The 12621-nt window shown below is 56.9% G+C and overlaps 2 protein-coding genes across 3 annotated transcripts in view; one reads left to right on the top strand and one right to left on the bottom strand.

Moving 5' to 3' along the window:
* Positions 1-6362, top strand: part of DNAH10 (dynein axonemal heavy chain 10) — a 147412-nt gene extending 141050 nt beyond the window's left edge. Inside the window, exons 71-79 of the mRNA XM_043559162.1 lie at positions 70-279; positions 462-557; positions 1221-1392; positions 1863-1994; positions 2177-2388; positions 2480-2647; positions 4095-4275; positions 5275-5420; positions 6007-6362. Coding sequence (XP_043415097.1) covers positions 70-279; positions 462-557; positions 1221-1392; positions 1863-1994; positions 2177-2388; positions 2480-2647; positions 4095-4275; positions 5275-5420; positions 6007-6153 — 1464 coding nt within the window. The 3' untranslated portion in view covers positions 6154-6362. The remainder of the gene's footprint in view (positions 1-69; positions 280-461; positions 558-1220; positions 1393-1862; positions 1995-2176; positions 2389-2479; positions 2648-4094; positions 4276-5274; positions 5421-6006) is intronic.
* A 744-nt stretch (positions 6363-7106) lies between these two features.
* The window catches only part of CCDC92 (coiled-coil domain containing 92), a 29719-nt gene continuing 24204 nt past the window's right edge, over positions 7107-12621 (bottom strand). For both annotated transcript variants that reach the window (XM_043557382.1, XM_043557383.1), the window contains exons 2-4: positions 11808-11954; positions 11197-11238; positions 7107-8521 (exon numbers count right to left, since the gene is read on the bottom strand). In XM_043557382.1, the coding sequence (XP_043413317.1) occupies positions 7746-8521; positions 11197-11238; positions 11808-11937 (948 nt within the window). In that variant the 5' untranslated portion in view covers positions 11938-11954 and the 3' untranslated portion in view covers positions 7107-7745. The remainder of the gene's footprint in view (positions 8522-11196; positions 11239-11807; positions 11955-12621) is intronic.

Genomic DNA, 12621 nt, shown 5'->3' with positions numbered 1-12621 from the left:
TTGCGCCCTCTTCAAAGCTGGACTCGTGGGTCTGCGGTTTCCGTCACGATTTGTCTTCTCTTCTGACAGGTTGTTACGGAGCCACCCAACGGGCTGAAACTCAACATGAGAGCGACTTACTTCAAGATCTCTCCTGACATGCTGGAGCAGTGTCCGCACCCGGCTTTCAAGTCCCTGGTCTACGTGCTGGCGTTCTTCCACGCGGTGGTGCTGGAGAGGAGAAAGTTCGGGAAGATTGGGTGGAACGTGTACTATGACTTCAATGAGTCTGACTTCCAGGTTAGGACGCAGTGGCTGCTGCTTCTCCCAAGAAACTTCCTCCTCTGCCGGCCTGTGTCGCCCCCACCCCTTCTCTGAGTTGTGAACGGCCGCAGTGTTCCTGCCCACACTTGAGGAGAGGGTCAGAACGTGAGCGACTCTGTGGGCTGGAGCACAACCGTGCCTGTCCCTCGTCTTTTAAGGTCTGCATGGAGATTCTGAACACATACTTAACAAAAGCCTTCCAGCAACATGACCCTAGGATCCCGTGGGGCAGCCTCAAGTACCTGATTGGAGAGGTAGGAGTGTCTTGGGGGACCCATCGTGGACTGCCTCCCAGGGCTGGAGCTGGGCTGTGGCCTGGTGCCCTTATCAGTGACCTCTGAGACCTTGGTGATTCCCCTGTTGCTTCTGCTGCGTGTCAGCTGCAAGGTCTCTGTGGAATTCTGCCGGCTCATCACCCGATCGTCTTTCTCCTAAGTGGGCTCCGTCCAGATGGAGGTTCTGGATTCATCATCCTGGGGGCCGTGTTCTCTGGGGGGGTTGGCAGTTCCCCTCCTCGCCATGCCTTAGGCATGTCGTCGTAGCCTCGCTCCCGGTCGGTGGGCGTGGAGGGCTACCCTGGAGACCATGACTTTAGACAGGCCGTGTGGGAATGCCTCCCCCGTGGCCTGCGTGTGCTCACGCAGGGGCACCACCAATTCCCAAGGCCAAAGTGGTGGCTGGCTTCTTTGTTGTTTTGTTGTCTCTTCACTACGTTTTGGGGATTTTGCAAATGGCACACTGGCTTCCAGGACCCCACAAAGTTGCACAAGCCTCTTGTGCACAGTGGGCCAAAGGCATGTGATCAACATGGTTTGAGCTGCACAGCAGCCCGGCCAGCAGGAGTCCCCCCACCGAGGGCACATCAGGTCTCAGGTGGGTCCTGGGTTCCCGGCCAGCTCTTGCTCTCGGTCACTCAGGTCATGTATGGAGGACGGGCCATCGACAGCTTTGATCGGCGCATCCTGACCATCTACATGGACGAGTACCTGGGAGACTTCATTTTTGACACTTTCCAGCCATTCCACTTCTTCCGGAATAAGGAGGTGGACTATAAAATCCCCGCCGGTGATGAGAAGGAAAAATTTGTTGGTGAGATTTCTCAGGCATCAAAATATATGTTAGAAGTTTTTTCTAAGGGAGACCGACCGTACATCTCAGCTGTTCTGTTTTCTGTGGTTGGCTTGATGGCTCTTCTGACCCCTCTCCTGGGGGGATCCTTGGCTGGTGGGCGTGCTCCGTTATGTTTTGTAGGGGGCCCAGCAAGTTCTTTGTAGCCTCAGCGCTGATGGAGTTAGTTTAGATTTCCCCATCCTGGGGTGATGACAAATACGCCACATTCTGCCTGAAGGGCAGAGTGGGCCCCAGGAAGCTCACGGAGCCATTTTTGTCATAAGAAATAAACACGGAGCCGGATGGGGCGTGGTAGTATGGAATTTGTATTTAAAAACACGCCACCCACTACGCAGTGGAAATTAGTTTTGCGTATCTGGGGATGTTGAGGCCACGCAGCCGCAGAAATTGAGGGCTGTGTGACGGTGTCCTCTCCGTCCCGATTATAGAAGCCATAGAGGCCCTCCCGCTGACCAACACACCCGAAGTGTTTGGTCTTCATTCCAATGCCGAGATTGGATATTACACTCAGGCGGCTCGAGACATGTGGACTCACCTGCTGGAGCTGCAGCCTCAGACAGGTAAAGTCGGCCGCGGGGACCGAACTAGCGTGGTTACGGTGGAAGGGCGTTGTTGGCCCAGAGGGCTATTGGTCCTTGTGGTTTCTGTAGCGTCGATGCCTTTCCTAGAACCAGAAGGCTCAGGACGCCCCCGTCCTAACCCTCAGATGCCTTGCTCTCCCTAAAACGTGTCCTGGTTTTAGGGGAATCCAGCAGCGGCATCAGCCGAGATGATTACATTGGCCACGTTGCCAAGGACATAGAGAACAAGATGCCCCGAATCTTTGACTTGGACCAGGTCAGGAAGCACCTCGGGGTGGGACTCTCCCCCACCTCGGTGGTGCTTCTGCAGGAGCTGGAGCGCTTCAACAAGCTCGTCACACGGATGTCCAGGTCTCTGGCTGAACTTCAGAGGGTGAGCACGCCCCTCGTGTGCAGACCTCTGCCTACACGCGGTACCCGGTTTTCCCACAGTCTTGCCTGACCGCTCTTGATTCTGCGAACAGGCCTTGGCCGGAGAAGTTGGAATGAGCAACGAGTTAGATGACGTAGCCAGATCTCTCTTCCTCGGGCAAATCCCTAGTATCTGGAGAAAGCTGGCCCCTGACACATTAAAGTCCCTTGGAAACTGGATGCCCTACTTCCTGCGGCGGTTCAGCCAGTACACATCGTGGGTAAGTGAGAGACCACAGTCTGTGCGTCAGTTCGAGGCTCAGCCTGGACCACCCCCCTCCCCAACCACCTCCAACCCCTCTCCGGCGCCCCGGAGGTACCTTCTATTAGCGGTGATTGGGTGCTCGAGAAATGGCTCCTGACTCTACAAGCATACCTGTATCTTTTTTTTTTTTTCCTTTTCTTTTTGTTTTTAAGACTTTGAAGCCTATTATGCACAACTTGATTTGTTCGTCTCAGAGTCCATCTTGGCCACTGTCCATCGAAGGGCATTTAGGTCGACCTTATTCTTTTAAGGGGACTCCATTTTACAGATATTCCATGTCCTTTCGCCTGCTGGACATTTGGGTGGTTCCCTTTGGGGTTCCCCCCCCCTCTATTTTGCCAATACAACATTCTGGCGCACGTAACTTTGGATGCACATGAGTATATTTCACAGGTAGGTCCCTACAGCGGAAGTGTTGGGTCTCAGTGTGTGCGTTTTGCATTCTTTTTAATTTTTTTTAATGTTTATTTTTGAGAGAGAGAGAGAGAGCGTGCGCACGCGCGCGCGCATGAGTGGGGGAGGGGCAGAGAGAGAGGGAGACACAGAATCCGAAGCAGGCTCCAGGCTCTGAGCTGTCAGCACAGAGCCTGATGCGGGGCTCGAACTCACGAACCTTGAGATCGTGACCTGAGCCGAAGTCAGATGTTTAATTGACTGAGCCGCCCAGGCACCCCAATGTGCATTTTACATTCTAACAGCTCTTGTCACATTGTCTTCTAGAGAAGTGGAAACCACAGCGAGTGAACACGATTATTTCCTCCCCTTGCTGCACCATGTGTGTTCTTAATATTTTGCATCTTTTTTTCCTGATAGGTAAACGCTCATATATTTAGGTGTGCGTTTCTTGAGTTATGGTGAGGCTGAGCATATCTTACACACATATAGCTGTTTCATGTTTTTTCTGTGAATTGTCTTTTCGTGTCTTGATTTCATTTTTATCAAGTTCTCTATCTTCTTAAACTGATGTTTGAGAGCTCTTTGTGTATCCAGGAGATGGGCCCTTGGTCTGCTGGTGTTGCAAGTGTTTCCCCCCAGCTTGTCAGCATCTTTTGATTTTTGCCTATGGCACTTCTTCCAGAAGAAAGTTTTACATTTTTATTTGGTCAGATGTCTCGCTCTGTTCTTTTATGGCCTCTGGGTTTTGCATTTCCAACTCAAGATCATGACAGTGTTCACTGGAGAGCCGACCTGGTACTCTCGTGGTTTTATTCTTTAAGTCTCTGCTCCTTCTGGAACCGGGTGGTTCAGCTTGTTCTCCCAGACAGGCTGCCGTTGTTCCGACACCGTCTTTTTGCTTCGAAGGTGAACTGTGTCTTTTATCCTGACCCGATCTTCTGGTCAGCTCTGGCCCTGGGATTTGGTGGCGGCCCCGGTCTCCCGCCGCCTTGCCCCCTGCCTTCCAGGTCACTGAAAGTGAGCCCGGCGTGATGTGGCTCTCGGGGCTGCACATCCCGGAATCCTACCTCACGGCCCTGGTGCAGGCCACCTGCCGGAGGAACGGCTGGCCGCTGGACCGCTCCACCCTGTTCACGCAAGTGACCAAGTTCCAAGATGCAGATGAAGTGAACGAGCGGGCAGGACAAGGTACGGTCAGCTCCCTATCGGGTCTCCCTCCCCGAGCCGTCTCCCATTCAGAGGAACAAGCATGGTGTGGGCGGAAATGGGCCAGGCCGGGTTTGAAAGGAAGGCTGCTGCGAATATTGGCTGTATGTGTGCACGGTCTGTGTCTCGATCTCTCTGGGGGTCGATACGTGCGTTTCTCTTCCAGTTCCAACACCGAGACCTGGGGTTGATGTCAGGAGGGACCTGAACCACGTTCGCCCTCTCGTTTGCAGAAGTGGCTCCTGGGTCAGAATTAGATCGTTCAGAGAAAGGAGGGCCCGAGGGCTTCCCTGGAAACTTTGAGGGGCTGGGGGCATGGGAGCCAGAGGGCAGGTTGGACTAGGTTCGACCCATGAAATTACAATGTCAGTCCTTGTGACACTGGTGACTGACGCTGCCGTTCCCCAGGGCAGTGCTGCCGCCATAGTCGGAAGACATTTACCCGTGAGCCACAAAAGCCCTGTTGAGTGAGCTTAGAGATGGGGTTCACGGTGGAGATTCAGGGATGGTCACCGAAGCCTCGGAGGAACTCTCTGGGCAAGTGACTGTCCTCTCCTCTGCCACTGTGTGTGTCTGCCGTGTTCTGCTCCCCAGACACCATTTTCTCGGTGAGGCTTTGACTTCCTCTCCGCACTCCCTCTTGGCCCACCACCAAGCTGTGGTGCTTCTGTCTTTATAACCCGGGGGCCCAAGCAGTCTAGGTCTGTGTGCCCTGAAGCCTGACTGGTGGGGGAGGCAACTCTCCCTCGTCTCCTTTGCCAAAGCCATGGGGAGGGGAGGCTCATGGCGTCTACGGTGTCCTTCTGAAAAGGGAAGAAATGACGGCCACGTCTTTTGGACAAAGGCCTGGGCTATGTCTGGGGGAGGAGAGCGAGGGAGTTGCCTCTGTGTGTGCACTGTGGACATACCTAGGGCCATTGTGTGCACAGCAGAGTGGCTGGTGCCTCCACATAAACCCTGGGCTCTTCCCGGGATATCCAGGATGCTTCGTCTCAGGACTGTATCTCGAAGGTGCTGATTGGGATGTGGAAAGAGGATGTCTTATCAAGAGCAAACCAAAGGTGCTGGTGGTCGACCTGCCGATTCTGAAGATCATCCCCATCGAAGCCCATCGCCTCAAACTACAGGTAGAAGGCTGACGCCTGTTCCTGGCTCCGTCCTCCCCTCCCCGCCCCCCACCGGGGGCACGGTTGGGGGGGGCGGGGGGGGGGATTGCAGTTCAGTCTTACCCTTTAAGCACCCTTACAGGTTCTTAGCCTTTTGTGGGAGGGGGGGGAAGCCCCAAGACAGGACAACAGCGTGAAGCCACCTTCCAGGAAGGCACACGCATGCAAATGTGTGTAAGCAGAGACTCCCCCCGGGGTGGTGGGGCACGGCTTCAAGTTCGGAGCTGTGGTCCAGATTAACTTCAGGAAGAGATTCCTCCATTCCCTTGACCTTCTGCGGGCACTGCCTGAATCATAAAATACTTACGTCTGAGGTGGACAGCAGGCACCCCCTGGCTCGCCTGGCCCGGATGCCCGTCTGATGAGCGTAGCTACACGAAGCCCCATCGGCAGTCAGCGGAGGGCGGCCCCGCAAAGCCCCTTGAAGCCTCGGCCAGGCCTAGCAGGAGGCGCCCGCACTCTCAGCACCTAGACTGGGCTTCCTGCTTCCCGGGCTTGAGCTCCTCCGCCGCTCGTGGGGGATGCCTCACGTGCCTCTCCTTTGCAGAACACCTTCCGGACACCGGTCTACACCACCTCCATGAGAAGGAATGCCATGGGAGTTGGCCTGGTGTTTGAAGCCGATCTCTTCACCACAAAGCACGTATCTCACTGGGTGCTGCAGGGGGTGTGCCTCACCCTGAACTCCGATTAACCTTTTGGGCGAAGGAACCCGCACTTGTGAGCTCCGTCCCCTGTCGGCTCCGTGGGGCCTCGAGAGGCTGGAGCTGGGCTGATGCTGAGACTCCTTTCATTCGAAACCAGCCGTTTTAATCTCTTTCCATATAAATTGAGCTGACAGTTTTGTTTTTTGAAGCGATTTTTAAGGATTCTGCGTATTTGAAAAGTAAATACTGGAGAGCATTTTGAAATGTGTTTTCTTTCCCTTCTCAGAGGAAATGTGTGATTAGGCAGAAGTGCCCCACACGCCACTGGCACGAGTGAGAATTCTAATGGAAAATGTCAAGGGTGTGCTATTGACAATCCAGGTCTGTCTCAGCAGACGCCTCTCTTTGGCAGGAGCGGCCTGCTGGGTGTGGGGTCCGGGCTGACGATGCCAGCCTAGAGCAGAGATGGCCACAGTCGCCCACCGCCACCCCTCCCCCTTCCTGAACTCTCTGGCCTGCTAGGTGGGGGTGGGGGCGAGGGCCCTGAGCTCAGTGTTGAATTCCTGCACGAGCTCCTACCCGCGACCTGGCCGGATCTGCGTGGGGTTGGGTGGGTGCAGACCTAGAACAGCCGGAACCGGCCCCCGGGGGTCCCTTCGTTCTGCGCACCCTGGGGCGAGCCCGGAGCCCCGGCCGGGCCCGCCGGAGGCGCCGAGTAGCTTTACTTCGCCAGGGAGGGGCAGGGTGGAGCACCGGCAGGGCAGGGGGCGGGGGCCGGTCACGGGCAGAACGTTCCCAGGGGCAGCCCTGGGCAGGGCTGGGTGACAGGGACTCCTCTTCCCGGAAGCAGAGCTGCCCCGCCCCTGGGGCCGGAGCCCTGGGGAAAAAAACACGGGGCGAGAACGCGGTAATTACTGGGGGGCCTGCTGTGTCTCCTCCCCCAGCCTCCCCCCAGCTCCTCCCTCAGGTAGTTTAATAAAAGACACAAACCAGAAAGAGGCAGGTTTAGAAAATAAAGTTTGTTGGGATCTTGAACATTTTGGATAAAACTAACCAAAAAATATGAACACACATTCAGGTTGTGGTGACACGAGGAGTAACATCATCTTATTTCGTTCCCGCGATAGACACATACAGCTGCTCGGCTATCGGGGCCACCCCGGGGGAGGCCTGGTGGGAAGTTACGGGGTCTCCGGGAGGGAGCAGGGGCTGCTCTGGACGGGCCGCCCAGGAACTGGAGCGAGAGGGTCGAGGCCGGTCGGCACGTGTTGCTCCGGCTGTATAGTTAGGCGGGTTGACTATCTGATTTCATTAACGTCGAGTAGTGATGCAGCCTGTGGCCTGTGCTTTGTCCACGAGCGCATTGAAGTTACACGGAGTGGGATTAGAAGCGAGCGATTCGGCACACGGGTGTTTGGCCACGGCGATCGGTAAATAGGTATTCTGCAGCAGGGACATGATCGTATTCTGGTGTCAGTACCAGGGCAAAAGGAGCAGGAGAATAAGAATGTTGACGTGTCTGAAAAATTTGGCATGCAGGGGAATTGGAGAAAAAAAAAAAAAAAAGGCGTGGATGAGTTTTCCTAGTAGTGATCACAGTGCATCGACAGCCAGGGGGGAAGGGTCGCCCGGGCAGGCTTCACACAGTTCTGTCCGTCCCTGAGTGCTTCCTCGCGGCCTTTCCTCCGTTCACCTGGTCGACCGCCAGCGTCTCCACCTCGGGCGGGGCCTGCGGCGGGGCGGCGTGGTGGATGCGGTGGGCCACCCCCACGTGAGCCTTGTGCTGCTTCTCGCGGGCCGGGCTGTGCGGCTCGCTCGAGCCGCGGTCGGAGGCGATGGGGGGGATGACCAGGGGCCTCTCCTTGACGAGGTGGACCTCGGCCGATTCCCGGGCCAGCAGGAACGGGGTGGGGTCGGGCATGGCGTCCACCGGCTCCCGCAAGAGTAGTTTCCGGCTCTCGGCCCCGAATCTGTAAACCTCTTCGAATTCCGGGTGCAGGGGGGCCGAGAGGCTCTTTTTCATTCGGCGGCGGGGCGTTTCGGGCAGCTTGTCCTTGGGGGGGGCCGGCTTGTAGCTGGCCAGCACGGGGCTCCCGGACGGGCTGCCGTCCGAGGTCCCGCCGGAGCTCATGAGCTTCCTCTTGGCGGCGTGCAGCTGCGAGGTCAGGTAGGCGATGGTCCCGGCGCGCTGCTCGAGCTCGCTCGACAGCATGTTCAGCTTGTGGCTCTTCAGCTTCAGCTCCTCCAGGTACTTCCTCTCGCGCTCCCTGACGGTGCTCTCCAGCACCAGGATCATGGCGTCCTTCTGCTCCAGCTCCCGGAGCAGCTCGCTGTTCTCGTCCTCCTTGAGCTTCAGCTGGGCTTCCAGCTCCTCGCATCTTCTCTTTAGTTCGCTGCTTCGGGAAGATCCATCTCCTAGAGGAATGAGCCGAGGACAGGATTGAGCGCCCACCCCTCCCGGAGCAGAGGCACGGAGACTGTCTAGGCTGGCCTCACCTCCCAGGGCGGCCGCGTGGAAGGCGGGGCTGGGGTGGGGGCACATTGCTCCCACGCTCCATCCTGCCCCATCTCCGTGCCCTCCCCGCCGCCCCCCTCCGCCCCCACCCCACGTGGGGATCACGTGGCCTCTGAGCTCCCTCCCGCTCTCAGTTCTCCGGCTCCTTGCACAAAAGCGTGCCTCCAGAGCTCAAAAATGCCCAAGTCACAACGGGCAATTCTCCGGGTTTCGGACCCCGGCACGTACCCAGGAATAAACTGTGAGCAGATCCAGCTGTCTGCTCGAGTGGCATTTATCGAACACCCGCTCCGTTCGGCGTGCCATTGTGAGACCCAAACGTAGACTCTCTCCGTGTCCAAGCACAGAGCTCTGAGGCTGCCCCTTCCTGCCACACGGGTCCCCTCTCTCATCGTGTCTCAGAGGGCAGGTGTCCCTGTGCCTGCGCTCGGCTCTCCTCGGCCCCCCCGGCCCCTCACCGTGCGCCCACAACCAGCCGCTCAGGGACACCCCGGGGCCGGTGCAGGGTGGGAGCTGGCGTCTGCGGGCACCTCTCACATGAGGAGGCGGATCCGGGGCTGCGGACTGATGTTGGGTGGCCCCAACTTTTTGGGCGCTCCTTCGAATGCCTGCCTCTGCCTCCCTGAGACCCCAGACAGCTGCTCCTCGGTGACCTCTGTTCCCAGGGAGCAGCACCTCCCGTCCTGACCATTTCCACTCTCCCACGGGAAGCTCTGCCCCACCACGTCCTCCGCACGCACGTCCCGTCTTTCTTTCCCCGTGGAAGCTGCGCCTGTCCCGTTCATCGCCTGCAGCAGAATCTCCCCAGCTGCCTGAGCGCTCAGTCACCGCGGCACTTGTGTTTTTGCATTTTTTCTTTTTTTAATTTTTGAGTAAGCTCTACACCCAGCGTGGGGCTCGAACTCAACCCTGAGGTCAAGAGTCACCTGTGCTACCGACTGAGCCAGCCAGGTGCCCCTCACTGTGGCATTTTTAAAACATTCTCAGGTCCCCTCCCTGACCCTCGGAATCAGAACCTCCAGTGGAGGAGCCCGTGTCTGCACCCCGTGTCCCCAGATTGAGCAAGTTCTGCATCCACTAAGGTAAAGAAGGGATTTCCAGCCCTGGGGAGGGGAGATGCCCCAACCAGGACCAGCTGAGAGCTGTCACACCGCCTCCACAAGGAGGCATCCCTGGGCCCATTGTCATCTTGAGCCCAGGCTGCTGCTGAGGCTGCGTGGGCTTTGGGACTTAGGCCCGAGAGCCTTGAGGAGCTCTCTAGGGGCCAGGGGAGGAGGGACTGGGCATAGGAGCTCCCTCCTCCTGGAAGCAGAGAGGGTTCAGGGCAAGAATTGTGTTTCTTCAGGTTAGCCTGGCCAGGAGGTGGCAGGAAGCCAAGGACACTGATTTCTGTGATGTGGATGGCAGGGGTGCAGGACATCCTATTCTCCGGAATCCTCAGAGGCCCAGATCCTGGTCCAGGGCTTCAGGGGGTGAGGAGCATCCTGCCTCTGCAGTGAGGCCCAAAGGGTGGGCTCCGGTCCCCAGGCCCCTCCTCTCATCGACAAAAGGACATGTTGGTCCCTGAGAGGCATACTTAGGAGACTGTAACCTGAGTGTCATGAATGGAAAAGTCAATCCTTGGTGATGCACTGAGATCCACGGAAAGGCCTGCATCTGTTTCAAGGGCTTGGGCGTGCTCATGAATAATAACTGCCATTGTGAAGGCTAGAGAAAGGCATCTTGGGGCACCTGGCTGGCTCAGTCCCTTGAGGGTCTGACCAGAGTGTCTGACTGTTGATTTTGGCTCAGGTCATGATCCCAGGGTCGTGGGATCGAGCCCCACTCTGCGCTGAGTGTGGCAATTTTCTCTCTCTCTCTCTCTCCTTCTGCCCCACTCCCACACTCATGCTCTCTCTCTCAAAAAAAAAAAAGGTGTCTTGACTCAAGTGTGGATTCTGCACACTTCCCCACTCTGTTCTGGGGAGCGAGCGTTTGTCATTGGCCACAGAGGCCCCAGTTCTATCTTCTCTGCCCCAGCTGCCATCAGACTGATCTCTTTGGGGGTCTTGGAGGATTCTGGTTGAGGGGAAGCATTCTGGGGACTGCAGTCTAGAGGAAGACATTCACGATCCTCTGGGGACCATCCAATAATTTGGTCGCTCATTCAAGTAGTTTTTAGGGAGCATCTGCTCTGTGTCAGGTCCCGTATGAGGCTCGAGGGACAGAAGAGGTGGGACCCTGCTCCTTCTCCTGTCTCTCTTTAAATTACATGTATTTCTTGATGATAGAAGGAACACATATTCACTGGAGAAAAATCAGAAAATCAAGAAAAGCTTATAACAGGCATTCCAAATATCGAAAGAAAATGAAGAAAATAAAACCGCTCCCCCTTCTCACTGCGCCGACAGCCCCTCATAACATCTCAGGGTCCAAACTTACTTCCCGTCTTTTCTAGAAAGCTCTGGTCACTTGTGCAACTCTTCCTAGCAAGTGTATTTTCTTCTCCACGTGTAGGTAGTGCAAACAAATGGCACCAACATGTGCCACAACGGGAAGTGACACTGTCATTAACTTTCAGGGAGGACGTCCTTACCTGTCTGGTCCGCACTTTTGAGTGTCAGCTCATATGTTAAATCTAAAAAGGAAAGCATATGCGTTAATTGCGTATGGTTACAGTAGCTCTCAAAGCCTTCATCGGCTCTGAAAATGCAGAACCGACCTCCACGATCACCCCGCGCGTCCTGCCCAGACAGAGCAGGGCTCGGCAGCATCGGGGCAGGCGTGAGAAGGCAGAAACTGTCCTTTCTCGCGCTCAGAGGAAACCCGCCTTCCCGAAAACACACGCCAGGGGCCACAAGGAGCAAGCAGCCTGCTCTGTACGCGACGCTTCGGGGATCGGTTCCAAACTGCACTGTCCATTCCAACCACCGCATCTGAATCTTCTAAGCCCTCAGTATGCCGAGAGATGGCTTTGCAGCTTTATGTCGGTTGCCTGTCCATTAGGCAGAGAGGGTGAGCTAATAAGGCACCGGAGTGCGCTCCGGCAACGGCAGGCTCGTCCACGACGGAGGGGAGCGGAGCCCCCTCTTCACCCTGCCCCCGAGTGGGCCTGGCACAGCTTCCGAGCCGGCCGCCGTCTGTGACGGGCCGGATCACAGGTCCCCGCTCTGCCCTGCCGCAGAGGGGGTGCGGGGCCCCCGGTACCTGTGCAGTGTTGCTGCAGCCGCCTGATCTCGGCGTGCAGCCCCTTGAGGGTGCCGGCATGCTCCCGCTGGAGGAACAGGAGGTTCTTCTGGGCGCTGTGCAGCTGGTTCTCCAGGTTTGTGGCTGCCATGCTGACATCCGGGTGACCTGTGGGAGACACAGACGCCGGCGGCCCTCCCTGACGCTGAGGGTTGCAGGGAGTAGGCCGGAAGAGGACGCTGCCCTCTGACCGCCCCCCTTGGCACCGGGGGCTCACAGGCAGCATGAGGCCCAGCTCTAGAAGGGGGGCATCAAACCCCGGGCCCCCCGATTCCAAATCCTGGTCTTTCCACACGCCACCTATACTTCTACAGACTGTGACCAGGACAGCTGTATCGGCAAAGATTTCCCTGATGAGCTAGGCACCCACAGCTCCCTCATGGGAAACCGGGCGCCTGGGCACCGGGGGCAACATTTCCTCAAGATGGCATCGAGCGCTGGCCAAAGCAAGCGAGGGGTGGGAGGAAGAGGCAGGGGGAATTCCAGCGGAAGCCTCTGGATTTCACAGAGCTGAGAGGAACCCCGGGTCTTTCTTTGGGAAAAGAGCCACGTGGCGGCTGTGGGAATCTGGAGTCTGTCCCCAAACCCTGCCTCCCTGCCCGCGGTGGCTTTTCAGTCCTCAATCGTCAGCTGCTCACACAGGGCCTCAGATTCTTGGCCTTTGTCGTAACTCAAGAAATGAGGTGAAGTCTATCGGTCTTTCTGGAAAAGCTACCAGAGAAATTCAAGATGCCTTGCATGACACTGAAAAACGCAAAGGACAAAAGGTGGGTAA

This window comes from Prionailurus bengalensis, chromosome D3 (assembly GCF_016509475.1).
Source record: "Prionailurus bengalensis isolate Pbe53 chromosome D3, Fcat_Pben_1.1_paternal_pri, whole genome shotgun sequence".
NCBI classification, from domain to species: domain Eukaryota; kingdom Metazoa; phylum Chordata; class Mammalia; order Carnivora; family Felidae; genus Prionailurus; species Prionailurus bengalensis.
This window is presented reverse-complemented; position numbering and strand designations above follow the sequence as displayed.